The sequence below is a fragment of the Dreissena polymorpha genome, chromosome 9 (assembly GCF_020536995.1).
Source record: "Dreissena polymorpha isolate Duluth1 chromosome 9, UMN_Dpol_1.0, whole genome shotgun sequence".
NCBI classification, from domain to species: Eukaryota; Metazoa; Mollusca; class Bivalvia; order Myida; family Dreissenidae; genus Dreissena; species Dreissena polymorpha.
Genome location: NC_068363.1, coordinates 96,002,466 through 96,023,186, shown reverse-complemented (window position 1 = coordinate 96,023,186; position 20,721 = coordinate 96,002,466). Strand labels below are relative to the sequence as shown.

General features: G+C 36.4%; 2 protein-coding genes across 6 annotated transcripts in view; one reads left to right on the top strand and one right to left on the bottom strand.

Annotated features, from left to right (window-relative positions):
* LOC127844101 (rap guanine nucleotide exchange factor 1-like) overlaps positions 1–8,239 on the bottom strand; it is a 71,119-nt gene extending 62,880 nt beyond the window's left edge. For both annotated transcript variants that reach the window (XM_052374085.1, XM_052374086.1), the window contains exons 1-2: positions 7,849–8,239; positions 3,883–4,046 (exon numbers count right to left, since the gene is read on the bottom strand). In XM_052374085.1, coding sequence (XP_052230045.1) covers positions 3,883–4,046; positions 7,849–7,873 — 189 coding nt within the window. In that variant the 5' untranslated portion in view covers positions 7,874–8,239. The remainder of the gene's footprint in view (positions 1–3,882; positions 4,047–7,848) is intronic.
* LOC127844103 (syntaxin-binding protein 1-like) overlaps positions 8,189–20,721 on the top strand; it is a 70,245-nt gene continuing 57,712 nt past the window's right edge. For all 4 annotated transcript variants that reach the window (XM_052374095.1, XM_052374094.1, XM_052374093.1 and 1 more), the window contains exons 1-3: positions 8,189–8,339; positions 12,122–12,253; positions 13,017–13,172. In XM_052374095.1, the coding sequence (XP_052230055.1) occupies positions 8,312–8,339; positions 12,122–12,253; positions 13,017–13,172 (316 nt within the window). In that variant the 5' untranslated portion in view covers positions 8,189–8,311. The remainder of the gene's footprint in view (positions 8,340–12,121; positions 12,254–13,016; positions 13,173–20,721) is intronic.

The following is a 20,721-nucleotide window of genomic DNA, read 5'->3' as shown; positions in this document are numbered from 1 at the left end:
GTCGCCTCCACATGTGTCAAAACTGGCGTGCCTATTCTAAGGTAAATATTTTGAGTTACAACACATAGAATTTGATGGCATGCATTTTTTTCAAAAGATTATGCATTTATCTTTCCAATGATGTATGATGATATTGTGTTGAAACGCTTGGTCATGGTAAAAATTGATATCGAACATCAACTATTTTATATGTAATATAGAAGGAAATTAATTGCGCATGCGTGACCTTTACTTTCTTTTAGCATTTACTCCTTTACCACAAACCGTACGTAGTTCACCATCATGACTTTCGCTTTAAGACATCTACCTCAAACCGTACGTATTCCACCATGTCGCACAACAGCAAAAGCTATCGGAAAAATTGACACAAAATCTGTTTAAACTTGAAATAAATTGATATTCTGTTTCAACAAGCACAACTAAGTCAGTCTTTTTTAAATGCCGGCAGTATTGAAAGACTGTTTAGTTTGCTCAACCTGCTTTGCATATCACACAGAAACAGGCTTGGGGAAGCTACACTTGGGTCCCTGATAAGACTATGTCTGCACACGGAGAGACTTGGTGAAGAGGAGGTCACCAGAATAATTGACAAATTTAAAGAATAGCCAAGAAATGTTGAACTTTGAACATGAACATAATATGTTGATGAAAAAAAGAGTTGGAACAATGTTTTTCTCTCTCTATATGGTGAATTTTATTGTTAAAACTTGATTTTGTTCTGTTACTTGCTAAGCATTGAATTTTTCCCTTTTTCCCCTTTTACGCGTGAATTTTCCCCCTCTCAGGGGACCCGACCCCTTTCCCCCAAAACTGAAAAAAAACACTGAAACTATGTATTATTAAAGTTAAAGAGCAAAAACAGGTTTTCAAAATGGAATGCAAAGCTTGGCCCACATGTACTAACACAAAATATCACAACAATATCCTTATACAAACGTTAAATAAAACATTTTTAAATTTCTGATAACAGTGAATTTTACCTTTACACAACTGGGCCAAAATGCAATATTTCAAAGGAGATCTTGGCCAATGAAAAACATATGCAGAGTTTATAGCGAAGTTCTTGTTTCATTGTGAAAAATCGACCAAAAATCGCCTTCCGTCATAACTGACATTGGAACGTTGAGAATTACACACTTTGATTTTGGGGTCAATTTTGTGAAACTTTAAGCTGTTTTGGACATACTAGGTGGATTTTCATAAAATAAACAGTGTTTAATCATAGACATAGGCCTTAATCGAAGGGCGCCACGCCCTGCCCTCCCGAACCTCCGCCCTGCCCCCCCCCCCCCCCCCCCGAATCTCCGCCCTGCCCCCCCCCTCCTCCCCCCCAAAAAAAATTTTTTTTTTTTTTTTTTTACACATATGATTATTCATAAATCTCTTATTAGATTGTAATTACTTTAATCCTCATTGTAGACATTATATTTGAATGGTTTAATAATAATGGGAATAATACAATTATTTATAACATATAAATTAACATGCAATAGGAAGCATTCCAGAAACACCCGCGCGCTCGTACGTGCTCTTTTGACAAAATACTGCGCGTCGAAAGTGCTCTTTTGACAAAATACTGCGCGTTGAAAGTGCCCTTTTGACAAAAAATCCCCCCTGCCCTTTTCAAATCCTAGCTGGAGCACTGCATAGATGGACACTTCCTGCTGGCAAACACAACAACATATGTGTGCATTGTTTGATCTTTCATGCTAATGCATAGTGTTACATGTATTCAATACACCTGTGAAATCATCATTGGATACCTTTTCTTTTACTATATACATGTATATAAGGACCAAAAAATATTTTCAAGTACCTGTGAATTGGCTCAATTGCAACGCCAACTTTGACACAAAAGTGACTAATACCCGTCCACTACTTTGTTTGCATAGTTCCATTATTAGAAACAATGACCTTGACCTTATGCATGCCACATGCAACATTATGGATGTAAGACATTGACATATTTAATTACATTACAATAACTAAATTTATACTTGAGCTATTGAGAAGAAAACATTTTTCTATTATATTTGCTATGACACTCACCTTATTCCCATCCACCCAATATGCAATCCATTTTCCATTTTAAGAAAAAACAGTCATCTTGACTCCAACCATCCTATTAGCAAGCCTGATTGGGAATCCAATTACTCTTTAAATAGGAAAGCAAGAATTATGGATTTTTAGCAATCCACATCAACTAAAATATGAAGTTTAAAGAATTCAGTTGATTAATGTAACATTTTTTTAGATGTGCTTCGGATAAGGAATCATATGACCTGTTACCAGTATACCCTCTTTACAACTTTGGGGTTAAATAACACATATGACATGAGCAAAAATTATTTACCATAATGTCCAAAGTATAATGTGCACGCATGTATACGGCACACCTAAAAAATGAGTAAAGCTAATCCTTGTTTATAACAAGAGCAACGCATAACGGGTGCCACGCTCGGCTACAGGTGCAGCTTTGAATAAATGAAAGCTTGTCAGATTATTTTTTTTTTAAAGGTCACAGTAACCTTGACCTTTGACCTAGTGACCCAAAAATGGGTGTGGCGTGTAGAACTCATCAAGGTGCATCTACATATGAAGTTTCAAAGTTGTAGGTGGAAGCAATTTGATTTTAGAGCCAATGTTCAAAACCTTAACAAAATTTTATGGTTTTAGCACGATGCCGACGTCGGATGACACGATGAGCTGGCTATGACAATACCTCGGGTTTTCTCAGAAAACGCTGAGCTAAAAATAAGTCTCTATTGAAAATACAAGGTTCAACAATACATACATACATTGTAGCTAAATACAAACTCCCTGTCAAGTCGATCATTGAATACATACAACATTTCTTAAACTCAATCTATCATCAGATAATTAAAATAAATCATGCTTTCCATTAAACAAAATTTAGCCATCAACATGGTTCCTTTCTTCCAGTTATTAGCCTACCAGTTTGCATGATGGTAGATTGTCCTAAGTGTTCTCTATACAGTGTGGAAACGGATTGGTAAACAGATGGACCACCAAATGACTAACAGGTACAAAATATTATGCAACCAGGTCATTACACCATTGTGCTCAGGGGAACTTAAAAAACAGCATAGATTTCATTTAATTTAACTTTCTCGAATTGTATTTAAGAAAGCTCCGTTTTTGTTGAATTGTTCACTGTTTTCTACAATATTTCAGTGATATCACAGCAATTAGTTTACCAACTAACACTTTCCCTGGTTTAGCTGGTTTACCATTGCTAAGTGTACACAACTATGCCTGATACTGACACGAATCAAAGGTTAGCTGAGAATGGAATTAGAAAGAATTTCATGACCAATCCCAACACAAGTAATGTGACCAGGCCTAGGATAGAACCAGCGATCTTTGAGTATGTAGTCCCGGGAACCGTTTCAATAAACATCTTAGTACACATTTACGAAACAATACATTTTTCGAAGATACATAATTGCTTAAGCCCATGACATATGATGATAAATTTTCAGTACTTAATAATTAATTACATTGGCATCTCAAGCGCCGTATATATGTAACGAGCATGGCGAGCTAGTTTGGCTACTTATTAAGATTACAAAATTCTCTCATTAGTTAAAATTGTCGTACGATCGTTTATGAAACGGCCCCCAGCCTTCTACCAAATAAGATAGCCGGCCTGTAATAATTAACTTATTACACACATTCCTGCTATGGTATGTACATTGCATAATGCTTCTAACATTTATTCAAATTGTTTTAATTTTAATTATTAAAGTTCAAATATAAGTCAAGGATGTCAACAGACCTTGGACTTAAGTCTATTTATCAGCATAATTTACCAGTCTCTTTTTTCATCTCTATAAATACGATGGTATAAGAAAAATTTACTGGGTCATTTGAGCAGGCTCTGTCTCCATTAATCTGTATCTTGGGTTTTCCTTGTCCTACAGAGCCATGGGTTCCAGAGGTTGAAGGTCGGCGCTTGATTAGCCCTTTAAAGTCCTCCTTGAATGAGTGAACCTTCTTCAACATCCGAGAACCTGATGTTTTCTCTGCAATGACATTAAAAGAAAAGCCATGAAGACCAAGAACCACCAAAGGGTTGCTGAGAGTTACAATGCGCTGTCTATTGTCCTAAGGTGCAAAATATTTGATCACTGCAAGGGCTAAGGAACACTGATACTGCAAAAACTATAAATATCAATGTTTCCTGTCTAAAGCACAAACTCATGCAAATGGTACCATTAAAGCAAGAAATAATTGCTTGTTATTTACTTTGTTATTCTTTCGTACGCTTTATCCACCATATTGGAAGACTGTCGTCAATATTTTTTTCACCATTTTGGGAATGGGGCCGGGTCCCTTTGGATTGGGAAAATTCGCTGCGTTTTAACTAAAATTGGGAAATTAGTGTTGTTGTTTTTCTAACAAATGCTTCAAAATTGAGGATACAAGTGTGTCCAGTATTATATTTACTAAGGTTGATCTTATAATTGGGAAATGAACAAAATATTGAGATCTAAAAAAAAATATTTTGGAAACCAATTTCTTTTTGGAAACATTCCATTGGGAATTTTTAGCTCCCATTTGGGAAAAATGTAAACTTTTTTCCATTGGGAATGGGTCAGGTTACCGGACCCAATTTTGATTGAAAAAAAAACACTGGTCGTAAAGTTGCCGACTTAAAGTGTTGCTATTGGTTAGGTCGCAGAACACCAATCTATGAACCATGTTCATGAATATTGTGTTGACCAAAGGTTCTGATTAAAAGCACGAGCGAAAATTATGCGGGACATGTAAAAACGTTACGTTTTTTGCATGGAAAGCGAGGGTGTATTGATTGTTTGCACTATGTCGATACCGACACGATTATTCGGGTGAGTTGTTAGTTTTTGTTTATAAATGTTATAAATTAATGTCTGACAAAATAAAATGCACATCGACTGGATAATAAGTGTTTAAGAGTTTTGAAACACGAAAAAGGAAACAGTAGAACATACATGTTCTAAAATAAATCGTATTCAAATTTACTGTTGGGAAAGTGTTGCGCGTGTAAACTTTTTTGTGCGTAAATACATGTATAACGACGTCATTTCATTGCTCAGGTAAACTACTGCATATGTATGTACAATGCGCGCGTTCTCATTGGTTACTATCAATGTTTAATGTACCGATTAACTCCGCCTGCAAGGCGTGTACTAATTGCGCATGCAGAACAGAGAACTTTTGGCGAAATGGCACTCGCTTTAATCTTTTGATCTAAACCGTTATTGTTTGGAGTAAATGCCCATGTATGCTTGTTGCCTGGATAAGCTTACACAGCAGTCGATCTTTTGCTGTGATAATAAACTGATAACATAACACGCCATACATGCCATAATTTTTTAGGTCCAAAGCGGGACATTCCATAAAAAATTGTCGGGACATTTGACCCAAAAGCGGGACACCTAAAACGATATTATCATTCCACCCTTACTGTAGTCAGTATAGTACTAACAAATACTGGTGATACTTTTATTCAAGACATAAAACATCTGATATGAAGCATGGAGTCATAAACATAACAATAACAGTTTTATAAAATAAGACAATAGCAAACAACGAGGATAATATTCATCTTTTTAGAGTACAAAATCTAGAACATTACGACAACAATACTCATTATATTAATTGCAATGGCAAACATTAACGCAGGGGAGGCTATCCAGTACACTGAAAGTACTGGTTACAGTAAACTATCTACCGAACAGTTACATCAGTTACACACGGAATGCGCGGCCGTACACTTTTCAGAGGTAGGTTTTTGGTGGAAGAAAACTGTCTTTGTGTTCATTTTAACTCTCAACAACGCCTCAACCGTATTTACACCAACAAAAACAAAAGGACAAAAGAAGTCTATGGATGCTTTACTCGAATTATTTTCCTCTAATGTTAATAATCATATTTTGTTTTCTTCTTATATACACAGATTAAACTGAATTGTGAATTGTCAGGCGCTGTATTGGGGTAGTGTCAAACTGTCATGAATAACAACACGTTGTTTTTATTACAATAACACAAGACAAGATGGGTACCACTTTTACTGTTTGTTGCCATGTTTTTTTAAGCATGTATCCATGCGCAGTAACTTGTCAATTGTCGCGGCTTAATTGGAGTAGGGTCAAACTGTCATGCATAGCACCTCGTGGTTTTTAGCTTAATTGGAGTAGGGTCAAACTGTCATGCATAGCACCTCGTTGTTTTTATTACAATTACACCCAATTACACTAGACAGGATGGGTATCACTTATTGGACTGTTTGTTGCGATTTTGGTATATTGCACATTCGGATTATCCCGCTATTTATGAACTAAACATTAAATGTAAAAGACTCATTAATGACGTAGAGTTAATTTTACAAAACAATTGTTTTGTAAACCGTTTCAAACAAATACAAAAATAAACACATTCAACATTTATTTCATTATAATACAACTATCGATAGCAATAAGTGACCACTATCTTGAAGACCACCATGGTGTGAATGCCTGATGAAATCAATAATTAGCCGATAAATCGCTGATAAGGTGTCGTAAACAACACTGGTACACACGATAAGTAGAATCGGATTGTTAATTGGGGGCAATAAAGGGATTAGCGGGGGTAAGTGTTAGCGAAACAGAGCTTGAATAGCAATTTTATTGGGAACCTATAGACCTTACATCGTTTTTTACGAATGTCGGGACAAATCGCCTCATATCGGGACGGCGGGACAAAGGGCCCAAAAGCGGGACTGTCCCGCCGAGATCGGGACGTATGGCATGTATGTAACACGCGTCATCAGTGACTTTATGACATGTGAAAATAGAGAATTTCTAGATGGAAAAGTTGAGAAAAAAACGTAGATGTTGCAAAAAAAGAGGGCGAAACCAACTTCTCCTTCGTGTAATTTAAGGGCGACATTTTTATGTCCCGGGCGAAGTTATCGCCCACGTCGCCCTAACGGCTGAGCCCTGTGCACATCCTGATATTTGATGTAGCCTATGCAATAACAATGTCGAATATTTACACTGTTCCAAATTTCAACATAAAAATGTCAACAAGAATTGTGTGATGAAACTCTATAGGAGTACAGTTTGTCAACCAGTTCCGGATAATCAGCAGTTCCGATTACTTTGTATTTAATTTTCCATTATGCCCCAATAAAAACAAAATGATAAGTGTCTAAGGTACACATTAAGTAAAGGAATAAATTAACTAAGTTTTAGCAAAAAAGCTTTTGTATTTATATGCTCACAGGGGGATAAATGCAGCAAAAAGTTAACCGGAAATGATTGAATGAGTTATGTTTTGAAATGTGCATATGGATATAGAAGGCTTTATTTTCAAATAAACTTTTTGCTGATTGAAAACAAATGCCTTGAACATGTTTTGAAATACTTATTTTGTAAGTTGAATGATTTTTAATAATTTTCCGAAGGGTGAACTTTAATTTGTTATTTTTTTTACAAAAAACTGCACATGCCGTCTTGCCTAACCTGTTATCATACAACAATAAATTTTACCCTTTATTTTTACATCTTCTCACATTGACACAAAATCCCGAAATAAATTATTGTGGTCAAAAGAATTAACGTTTTTGGCCGGGTTATTTTAAACTGGTTTACTGACTGTAGTGCAAAGATATAAGTTTTGTTGAATTATTGTATTATTGAACAAAAAAGAATAAAAATGATTAAAACATGTACTATAAATATATGCATATAATAACGATCGTATATTAATTATTGTAACCAAAACGGTTAAAACATGCATGAGTCATCACGTAAGTCCATGATCTCTGGAACTTATGATGATGACAGTAAATGTCGATACCTGTCTTTTCGCCTTTTCCAGACATTTTAAAATACGAACAATCCTGTCTAAGTAACAGACTGCATATTGAAGACAATCCTCATCGAACGGATTCAATCGTTAAAACAATGTTCAATCATAAAAAACAATATGTTAATTCTGGGATAAATATTATTCCCTAGACTCCATTCTTCCTTATTTTTGTTTGCACAGACTGGTTATGCGGTCCTTCATTTTCACGTTAATACGTTATTGTAATGAAGCCGGTAAATACAGCCTGCTATCGGTCTAAGTAATACGAGGCATCAAAACTAACTTTAATTTATAATGCCGATCATCCGCCTACAATAAGTCATATGATTATAAACTTCATTTTAAAAATATATTACAAGTGTAAGTCTTTTTACGCACATTTAGGCAGTATGAATTAAAATCAGTTACTTGTAACCTTACACTTGCAAAGAACCAGTCATAAATATTCAAGATGGCGTTGAAGAAAGCTGTCAATGATAGTAATATAATTGTTGTTTTCTTCGTTTTATTGTTCTTAGTCACGTTTTATGTAACGAAAAAGTCAACCGTGAATATCAAACAAATAAATCTCATAATATTGCATTGTGACCTCATGAATATATTGGATATTTCACAAACTATTACAAAATGTCAAATGCTGATAACCAAAAATGACAATCATAATGATTATCATGATTATTGTCAATAATGATTAAGGCGTCATTCAGCATTTAGATCCTGTATTCTGGTGTGTGGTATTTTCGACTGTGTAACGCTTCTATTAAGTAATTCTCATAAAAATTCAAAAAGAAACATAAAATAAACGTTGGTTATTCAAAACAAATATATCGTACGATTTCCTTGTTTTGAGCATGACCTAATTTTGATCACTTTGTTTACATTATGAATGCGACTCTCGTGATGAAATCACACGCATGCGCTCTGAGTATTTTGTTTTACTAACAGAACTACGCTTGAAAATAATTACAAAAACAACTAAATTAAACAAAAAAAAAACAGTTCAAATGCAATGCATTAAAAAATCTTATTAAAAAACAATAAGAAACTACTAGTATCATCTTTCTACATGCCTCACAGAAACATGACAGATGTAAACGAACTAGGGAAATCAATAGAGATGGCTATGAGTGACAAGGAACGGCTAACCATCATAGCTGGTGATTTCAATTGCCCTGATATTGACTGGGGAAGTCTATCGGTACGTAGGGAAGCCCAGGACAGAGATGTCCAGCAAGCTCTACTCGACCTATCAACCGACTACAACCTCACTCAAGTGCATGACAAGCCCACCAGAGAAAACAGCCTCCTTGATCTCATTTTCACCACCAACCCATCATTAATCAAGTCCACTGCCAACACCCCCGGGATATCTGATCATGATATTGTTGTAACTGATTCGGACACAAAACCCTATTATATTAAGCCAAAAACGAGACGATGCTTCACTTTTTCTAAGGCGAACTGGGACCAACTGAAGGCCGACATCACAGACATATCAAGACAAGTAGTACAGCTCTATAATAACAACAACAACGTTCATCAACTCTGGAATACATTTAAATCCAAACTCTCATCAGCTATCCATTCTAATATACCATCTAAAATGAGATCTTTAAATAATTCGGCTCCATGGATTTCCAGAAACATCAAACGTCAACTGAAACGCAGAGCCAGACTCTACAAAAAGGCAAAGAAATATAACAATTGGGCTAACTACAGAAAATGCCAAAAGGAAACAAAGAGAGCTATGCACAAAGCTGAATGGAATCACATTAACCAAATAATAGAAGAGGGCCTCCAAAATAATAACTCAATGTCTCAAAGCCCTTCTGGAATTACTTCAAGTCCAGGAAAGAGGATAACATCGGAACAGCTCCTCTACGTGAGCATGGACACCTCATCACAGACAGTAAAGGCAAGGCAGAAATACTAGTAAACCAGTTTCAGTCTGTTTTCACCAAGGACGACACAAACCAGCCAACTCCGCAACTAACAAAGCGGGTAAATGACGACATCCCTCCACTACACATAAGTGAGGATGGTGTACTCAAGCTTCTGAAAAACATCAATGTCGGGAAAGCAGCTGGTCCAGATGAACTTCCAAACAGAGTGCTACAAGCCTGTGCTATAGAGGCAACGCCAGCCATTGCTGCCATCTTTCAGAGGTCAGTAGACACAGGCGAACTTCCAAAGGATTGGCGAGATGCAAATATTGCCCCAGTCTTTAAGAATGGAGATCGCCATTCGCCAGAAAACTACAGACCAGTATCACTCACCTGCCTGCTCTCCAAGCTTTCGGAGCATATCATCTGTCGTCACATATTAAACCACTTGGACAAACACAAAGTATTAACAAACCTAAATCATGGCTTCCGCTCAGGATACTCTTGTGAAACCCAACTTGTTGTCACAGCTCATGACCTACTCAGATACCATGACCAGAACAAACAGGTTGACACCATCATCCTAGATTTCAGTAAGGCCTTTGACACCGTGCCCCACCAACGCCTCCTGCCGAAGCTTGAACACTACGGCATCCGTGGTCCAATACACAACTGGATATCCCACTTCCTCACACAACATGAAATGTGTGTCGTGGTTGAAGGATAGAAATCCCGTAATGTTGCTGTAGGATCTGGCGTACCTCAAGGCACAGTGTTAGGGCCCCTGCTGTTTTTTTGCCATATTATCAACCTACCAGAAAGGGTGAAATCCCACATCCGGCTGTTCGCAGACAACTGCCTACTGTATAGAGCCATCAATTCAATCAAAGACCACAGAATCCTACAAGAAGACCTTGAGAATTTACAAAAATGGGCCCAGGACTGGGGAATGCGGTTCAACTCTAAGAAATGTTATCTCCTCAGCTCAAAAACGAAATCTTCATTTTTCTACACCATTGGCAACACAATTCTCAAAAATGTACAAGAAAACCCATACTTAGGAATAACTTTCTCCAACGACATGAAATGGAAAATCCACATGTCAAACATTACTAAACGGGCCAACTCTACACAAGGCTTCCTGAGACGCAACCTCAGATACTGCCCCCAAAACTGCCGGAAGACCGGGTACCAAGCGCTCATTCGCTCTAAACTGGAGTATGGGAGTGTAGTGTGGGACCCATACCAGCAAGGTGACATAGACAAGCTAGAGAGAGTCCAACGATCTGCGTCTCGCTTTATCACCAGAGATTACAAATCCAGACAAGAAGGATGTGTAACAGCCATGCTTGACGATCTGAACCTCCCCACACTACAAGAGAGGCGACGCCACCAAAGATTGACGTTCTTGTACAAGGTAGTGGAAGGGCACGTACCGGCTATAAACATTGATCACTATTTGCATCGACTTAGACCGAAACGCACTATTAGGGCTAAGAAGTTTGAAGATTACGTCCACAACAATATAGTGTTAAAATCGGTGAACAATAACTCTAAGTGCTACCAGCCATTACACACAAACAGTGATAAATTTAAATACTCTTTCTTTCCACGAACTATCCTTGACTGGAACTTACTCAGTGAAAGCACAGTGAACTCAACATCTATTGAGTGCTTTAAGGCCGCAATATCGGCAAAAGTGGGACATTTGCCAGGCTCATATTTATTTCATGCGCACTCCCCGTTGAATAAAAGCCAAACTTGGTCACTTCAACGTATCCATTCAGATTCAGATACTTCAACTGAAATTATAAATCCAACTTTATGCCTATTCCGTGCATTTTTTCGGTTTGGTAAATTGACAAAATAAAAAAAGTTCTTTAAGATTCGCAAATTTTTGTTTTAGTTATGGTATTTGTGAGGAAATAGTAATACTGAACATTCACCATGCTCTAAAATTTCCTTTACACGCATTTTTTGATGATTTGAAAACCTGAAAATTATAAAGTGTTGCAACGCCAAAGTTTGAATTATTTGGAAAGTTCTGTTGTTGTTATTTTTTGGGAAACTACGAGGTTTGCTGATATAAGTAAGAAATACATCATAGTATGAGCACTGATGGTCGAGTGGTCTAAGCAGGAGATTTTTTACTCCAGGACTCCAGGGGTCAGTGGAGGGTTACTTTTTTCCTTTTCTTAATTGTATTGTTGTTTTATTTCACTGTACATTTTTACGTCTTATGTTTAAATGTTTCAATATAAAGCATTTAATGACAAGCTTCAATACATGCCAAAATCTGACTGTGATTGTCAACAGTTTGTTTTTTCTGTTCAAACTAAATTTTTTGTGAGTGACCTTGCATCAGTTTTGCCTTTCAGAGATTATGCAAGATGTTATCCAGTCTGCCAAGAAGCAAGGGGAGTGGAGGGTGCTCATTGTGGATCAGCTGAGCATGAGGATGATATCGTCCTGCTGTAAAATGCACGAGATTATGTCTGAAGGCATAACATGTAAGCTAAAAGCCTTTAAAAAAATTAAGTCCAAAACTATTGAGAATTTTTTTTTTACCGTTCACTGAAATGTGATTGCATAACAGTTCAATTTCTTTGGGTTTCAGGTGAGTGCAATAGGGTCTTTGGTGCTTCTGTTCATTTTTTAACCAGGTTTTCTGAAGGTAAAAAAATGGTTATTAGATTGGCGAATGTCTGGCGGGCGGGGGAACAAGCGTGTCCGGGCCATAACTTTGTCGTTCATTGTGAGATTTTAAAATTATTTGGCACATTTGTTTACCATTATTAGGCGGTGTCTCGCGCTAAAGAATTACATCGATATCTCCAAGGTCAAGGTCACACTTTGAGTTCAAAGGTAAACAATGGCCATAAATGAGCTTGTACGGGCCTTAACTATGTCATTCATTGTGAGATTTTAAAATCATTTGGCACATTTGTTCTCCATGATTGGACGGTGTGTCACACGAAAGAATAACGTCAATATCTCCAAGGTCAAGGTCGCCACAACTAAAAATAGATTTATTTTGAAACAAACTGGGTTAATTTTAAACAATCAGTTCAGTTTGACTTGTCTCCCTTTATCAGACTTTTTTTTCAAATTGAAAACCCGGTTTTGTGACAATTTTGTCCCTTGTTTTACATGAATTAATGGTATTCATTTTAAAATGTACATGTTGTATATTATACGAGTAGTCCCCTAATGTTGTTTTTCACAACTAATGATGTTGCTTGATATGTTATAACAAAACTTTTGTTTCGATAGTGGTTGAGCACATCAACAAACGTCGAGAACCACTCCCAAGGCTTGAAGCAATTTATCTGATAACACCCACAGAAAAATCTATACGGGCACTCATGCAAGACTTCTGGAATCCAAATAGTGCACAGTACAAGTCTGCGCATGTGTATTTTACAGAAGGTAAGAAAATAATCATTTGCATGAGTTATGTGCAAATATTGTGCCACATCTTTGCATATTATATCATCATTTAGCAAAGGTCAAAAATGTGTTAGACAATGTATGAAGATTATTACTAATGGACATCTTTCTGATCAAAATACAAATATTTTACCAATTGAAGAGTGTAAATGTTCACTCATGAAGACAGATAAGTTTTTGAAACTGGGATATAAAGGAAAAACATGGTTTTATATTGCCAAATGGAGTATAATGGAACATGGTTATTATGTGATGTATTCATTGCACTTGTTGTTTGGTGTATATCTTAACAAGTTTGGAAGGGATTCAAACAATACTAAATGTTAAGGAGTTAAATGCTAAGTTTGGAGTTCAAAGAACATAACTCTTAATTCAGTGTTTACAGAGTTATTGCCCTTTTCTTACCTTTCTTTTGAATAGCTAAAGTAGTTTAACATTTTTCTCATACCATCACATTGATATCTGCCTGATATATTGTTGCCTGATATATTTTTTTATATCATGCAGGGGTGGCGAAATCAAATGTCCGAGTTGCCCGAGTCGTACATTCGCTTGTCTGGGCAACTGATTTTTAACCAGGTTTTTAACCAGGTTTTCCGAAGGAAAAAACTGGTTATTAGATTGGCGAATGCGGGCGGGCTGGCTGGCTGGCTGGCGGGCTGGCAGAACAAGCTTGTCCGGGCCATAACTATGTCGTTCATTGTCAGATTTTAAAATCATTTGGCACATTTGTTCACCATCATATGACGGTGTGTCGCGCGAAATAATTACGTCGATATCTCCAAGGTCAAGGTCACACTTTGAGTTCAAAGGTCAAAAATGGCCATAAATGAGCTTGTCCGAGCCATAACTATGTCGTTCATTGTCAGATTTTAAAATCATTTGGCACATTTGTTCACCATCATTGGACGGTGTGTCGCGGGAAATAATTACGTCGATATCTCCAAGGTCAAGGTCACACTTTGAGTTCAAAGGTCAAAAATGGCCATAAATGTCCCTTGAGATATAACCTTCATATTTGGTATGCATGTGTATATGGACAAGGCCTTTCCATACGCACAACAATTTAGACCCCTGTGACCTTGACCTTGAAGTAGGGGTCTGCGTTTAGGTTTCAAAATCTGCGTTTAGGTTTCGAAAAATGCTCATAACTTCTATGTCCCTTGAGATATAACCTTCATATTTGGTTTGCATGTGTATATGGACAACGCCTTTCCATACGCACACAAATTTTGACCGTCCGTCCGTGTGTCCGTCTGAAAACTTTAACGTTGCTCATAACTTTTGCAATATTGAAGATAGCAACTTGATATTTGCCATGCATGTGTATCTTATGAAGCTGCACATTTTTAGTGGTGAAAGGTCAAGGTCATCCTTCATGGTCAAAGGTCAAAAAAAATAAATTCATTTGCATCTCATGGAGCTGCACATTTTGAGTGGTGAAAGGTCAAGGTCATCCTTTAAGGTCACTGTTTGGTAATTGGTTAACCCTTTTACTCTTTTGGATGACTATTGGTGATTGTGTTTGTGGCAAATACATTATTCCTGTTCTGCAATTTTTTACCTGGACTTGTTGTTCACTTTCACATACACATCCAACAGTACATTGTACTTGGTTCCTAACCATTACTTGTTGCTATGTTAACATTTACACTTGATGAGTAAAACATTTGCACTTCTTCAATAACATAAAACATAATAATTTTATAGTTAAATGAAGTAATTTAAACTACACTTCAACACCCGTAAAAATTAGTCAGCAGAGAAGCTGTTTGAAATTGAAAACCTGGTTTTGTGACAATTTTGTCCCTTGTTTTCAATTAACTTGTCCGTGGACAACCAGTCGGGTCGAGGGATACAAAAAATACATTGTATTAAAGTCGTAATTAAGTTTTACAAAACCGGATGTTGACACGCGATTACATTGTCAGTGCTATTTGCGGAACAATCAAGCTAAAAAACGGGCACTCTCCTGCGCAGTGATCTCCATTATTCTATAAGAGACCGGTAGCATGCTGCATTTTCATTATTCGGCCCAACTGTTAGACAGTGTACAGACTGGTTTGTTCGTTCATTCCGTATCTAAATATTGAATGTTCGTATTAAATTGTAAAGTGCATTAATACCAAATGTTCGCTAAATTTTAGCATCAGTTTTTTCTTATGTTTTACTTCATACAAATTCGAGTATAGCCGGATAGTTACGTTGCATATGGCAATGGCCGTAATATAAATTCGGAAGTGTTTGTCGAATTACACATTTAATTATGCTCATTTGAGAATAAAACAAAACTTTTACAGTTGTGTGTATTTAATTCAACGAGTCTTGTTTAAACGCTTAAAATGATGAAAAAATGTTTTGACAATATTACACATGAAATGCACATTTTCAACGATGATAACACCGTTGCCATCATTAGTTTTCTAAGTAACTGGCCACAATTTTATCGTGGAGGTGTACACCGTAGGGTCTGATTAGAATGGTAGATATAACAATAAATGCGTTTCTAATTTATATAAAAATTAACGGACAAGTGTAGTTCAGCAACTGACAAGTTTAATTTCCTAAATGGTTGTCCGTGGACAAGTATAGTTTTTTGAGATTTCGCCACCCCTGTCATGGTCAACATATCAGTCATGTGTGAGGGATGGTCATATTACTCGGAATCAACTATAAAGTAATCATTTTTAGCTCATTTATTTTATTTTTTTTAATTATGAGCTATTGTCATCACCTTGGCGTCAGCGTCAACGTCGGCGTCCAGTTAAGTTTTGCAATTAGGTCCACTTTTCTCATAAAGTATGAATGCTATTGCATTCAAACTTGGTACACTTACTTACTATCATGAGGGGACTGGGCAGACAAAGTTAGATAACTCTGGCTTGCATTTTGACAGAATTATGTGCCCTTTTTATACTTAGAAAATTGAAAATTTTGGTTAAGTTTTGTGTTTAGGTCCATTTTATTCCTTAAGTATCAAAGCTATTGCTTTCATACTTGCAACACTTACTAACTATCATAAGGAGACTTTGCAGGCAAAGTTATGTAACTCTGACTGGCATTTTGACAGAATTATGTGCCCTTTTTATACTTTGAAAATTGAAAATTTGGTTAAGTTTTGTGTTTAGGTCCACTTAATTCCTAAAGTATCAAAGCTATTGCTTTCATACTTGCAACACTTACTAACTTTCATAAGGGAACTGTGCAGACAACGTTATGTAACTCTGACTGGCATTTTGACAGAATTATGGGCCCTTTATACTTGAAAATTTTGTTAAGTTTTGTGTTTTGGTCCACTTTACCCCTAAAGTATCATAGATATTGCTTTCATACTTGGAACACTTGCAAACTATCATAAGGGGACAGTAAAGGACAAGTTGCATAACTCTGGTTGTCATGTATATGGAATTATGGCCCTTTTTTGACTTAGTAACTTTGAATATATGGTTACATTTTGTGTTTAGATCCACTTTACTTCTAAAGTATCAAGGCTATTGCTTTCAAACTTCAAATACTTTCATGCTATCATGAGGGTACTGTACATGGCAAAGTGAATTTTACCTTGACCTTTGAATGACCTTGACTCTCAAGGTCAAATTATTAAATTTTGCTAAAATTGCCATAACTTCTTTACCCCACCCCCAAATCCCCCCCCAATCCCCCCCCAATTTTTTTTTTAAGATCATCAAATAAATGACCACCACACCCTCACACTATACCCCAATCCCCCACCGAATTTTTTTTTTCAAACATGGTTAAAAAACAAAAATATTTATTTTTATTATTTTATTTTTGAAATACCATCCAACCATCCCACCCAAGAATCCCCAACCCCCCCCCCCATTTTTTTTTTGCATTTTTGGAAGATAATGTAATAAATGACCACACCCCCACACTATACACCCCTCTCCACTCCACCCCTCCCTTCTTTGTGTTTGAAATTAAGATAGGTCCCTACACCTTTAAAAAGAAAAATAGATGAGCGGTCTGCACCCGCAAGGCAGTGCTCTTGTTAGTAAAATCCAATCAGATTCAACAAAACAAACAATTTGATACCAAGATGTAATATACTGTAAACAAAATGCAACACAAACAGCAAAAAACTTTTTTTACAAATATTAAGCGCACGTGCTCATGACGTCATTATTGACATGTCAAATGACAAAAGTCATATTCTTCCCTGCGAAAACTGCAGCTTTTTTGTGATTTTTAGCTCGCATGGTGAGCTTTTGTGATTGCCTTTTGTCCGTCGTCCGTCGTGCAGCGTCAACATTTGCCTTGTTAACACTCTAGAGGCCACATGTATTGTCCAATCTTCATGAAATTGGGTCAGTAGATTGGTCTCAATAATATCTTAAATGAGTTCAAAAATGGTTACGTTTGCTTGAAAAACATGGCTGCCAAGAGGCGGGGCATTTTTCCTTATATGGTTTTAGTAAAATCTTGTTAACACTCTAGAGGCCACATTTATTGTCTGATCTTCATGAAACTTGGTCAGAAGATTCATCCCAATAATATCTTGGACAAGTTTGAAAATGATGCCGGTTGGTTAACAAACATGGCCGCCAGGGGGCGGGGCATTTTTCCTAATATGGCTATAGTAAAACCTTGTTAACACTCTAGAGGCCACATTTATTTTCAGATCATCATGAAACTTGCTCAGAAGATTGGTCTCATTGATATCTTGGATGAGTTCTAAAATGATGGCGGTTTGTTAACAAACATGGCCGCCAGGGGGCAGGGCATTTTCCTCATATGGCTATAGTAAAACCTTGTTAACACTCTAGAGGCCACATTTGTTGTCAGATCTTCATGAAACTTGCTCAGAAGATTGGTCTCATTGCTATCTTGGATGAGTTCGAAAATGGTAATGTTTGCTTGAAAAACATGGCTGCCAAGGGGTGGGGCATTTTTTCTCATGTGGCTATAGTAGAATCTTGTTAACACTCTAGAGACCACATTTATTGTCTGATCTTCATGAAACTTGGTCAGAAGATTCATCCCAATAATATCTTAGACGAGTTCGAAAATGATGCAGGTTGGTTGAAAAACATGGACGCCAGGGGGGGCTTGGCATTTTTCCTTATATGGCTATAGTAAAACCTTGCTAACACTCTAGAGGCCACATTTATTTTCAGATCTTCATGAAACTTGCTCAGAAGATTTGTCCCAATGATATCTTGGATGTTTAAAAAATGTAACCTTTGCTTGAAAAACATGGCTTCCAAGGGGTGGGGCATTTTTCCTTATATGGCTTTATATGGCTATAGTAAAATCTTGTTGTTTAACACTCTAGTTTGCCCAATCTTCATGAAATTTGGTCAGAACAGTTTTTTCCTGAGTAGTAAAGTTGTTTTTTTTTATGTCATTATTATGTAACTTAGTCATTTATATTGTAACATTAACTGTATTATGTAATTTTTCATTACACAGAATTTTCATAATTAACATAACTGTTTAGCCATTAGCACTTATGATAAGCCTATCAACTAAGAGATATCTAAAAGAAAGACAACATATACTTGATTTTGCAGTATTTATCTCCCTTGTTTAACCTGGTTCAGTAATCTATTTTTATGTCTCCCACTATAGTAGTGGGGGACATATTGTTTTTGCCCTGTCTGTTGGTTGGTTGGTCTGTTGGTTGGTTGGTCTGTTCGTGCCAACTTTAACATTTTGCAATAACTTTTGCTATATTTAATATAGAGGTCAAATATATGTGGCCAAAATCGCTCATTTTATGAATACTTTTGGAATATTGAAGATAGCAACTTGATATTTGGCATGCATGTGTATCTCATGGAGCTGCACATTTTGAGTGGTGAAAGGTCAAGGTCATCCTTCAAGGTCAGATGTCAAATATATGTGGCCAAAATCGCTCATTTTATGAATACTTTTGCAATATTGAAGATAGCAACTTGATATTTGGCATGCACTTGTATCTCATGGAGCTGCACATTTTGAGTGGTGAAAGGTCAAGGTCAAGGTGATCCTTCAAGGTCAGAGGTCAAATATATGTGGCCCAAATTGCTTATTTTATGAATACTTTTGCAATATTGAAAATAGCAACTTGATATTTGGCATGCATGTGTATCTCATGGAGCTGCACATTTTGAGTGGTGAAAGGTCAAGGTCATCCTTCAAGGTCAAATATATGGGTCAAAATTGCTCATGTAATGTCACTTCTGCAATATTGAAGCTAGCAATTTTATATTTGAAATGCATGTGTATCTCATGGAGCTGCACATTTTGAGTTGTGAAGGGTCATGGTCAAGGTCATCCTTCAAGGTCAAACGTCATATAGGGGGACATTGTGTTTCACAAACACATCTTGTTAGTTCTGCTCTGGAATTTGGAAAGATATTGATCATTGATAAATGGACTGTTCTGAGGGAAAATATACTACTCTGCCAGTGATCTCTTCTGAACTGTATAAAAATAAGCTGTTTTGGCTGATTTAATCACCTCCTGATGCTTTCTTGAAAAGGTAACAGCTCTTGAACAAGGTTGGAATTTTGAAATAATTAAACTCTAAATTATTTTAACACCAGCATCAAGAGATTTTGGCATTATTTTCTAAATAATTCTTATTATTAAGATTATTTTTATTTGGTATTTTCTAAATTAGAAAGACTCTATTTTATTTCAATAACTTTAGTAAATTCTTCTTATTTTTATATTTGATTCACTGAAGTTTCCTAATCTCCATAAATATTGTTCTTTAGATTAATTAGACCTATTTTGTAAACTAAATTTTTGAAGCACTTTCTAGACTTACAGTAACTAATATTTATTTCAGTTTTTTTTTGACAGATTGTGAACTTCTTTTTACATTCATTAAGGTATTTGCTGTATGTTGTTCATTTTTGTAACAATACTAAGATTCCTTAGACATGGCTTATACCTGTTCTTAATTCTCTCTCATTGTTCTTCATTTTCCCAGTTCTTGGAATAAAAGTAAGTTATTTTTGTTAAAGCTGCTTTGGTTTTTACTTATAAATAAATTCTTTGAGTGTATTCAGGCGTCTCTGGTTGGACACCTTTAGTTAATTGAATTACAACCAGTCAGTGGTGTCATCCTGACCGGAAATAAGCGTTCGTTAAATAAATATTTCAGCATTACATAAGTGCTCACAAAGTTACATAACTCGTAACCGTCCTGTGACTGGTTCATTTGCGTAAGCGAAGGAGACCCCACTACCACACCTTGATACGACAGTTGAGTTCGATAATGGTTTGGATCGGTAAAAAAACAAAGCCGCCAGACGGGGGGTCTTTTTCCTTATATTTATATGGTATAAAAGCTTGTGAACACTAGAAGTCACATTTTTGCCTAATCATCATGAAATTTTGTCAAAATATTAGTTATGTGGATGTCTCGGACGAGTTTGAAAATGGTCGTGATAGGTGAAAAAACATGGCGGCCAGGGAGTGGGGCAGTTTTCTTTATATGTATATAGTGAAAACATGTGAACAGTCTTCATGAAATTTGGACATATCTTGGAAGAGTTCAAAAATGGTTCAGGTT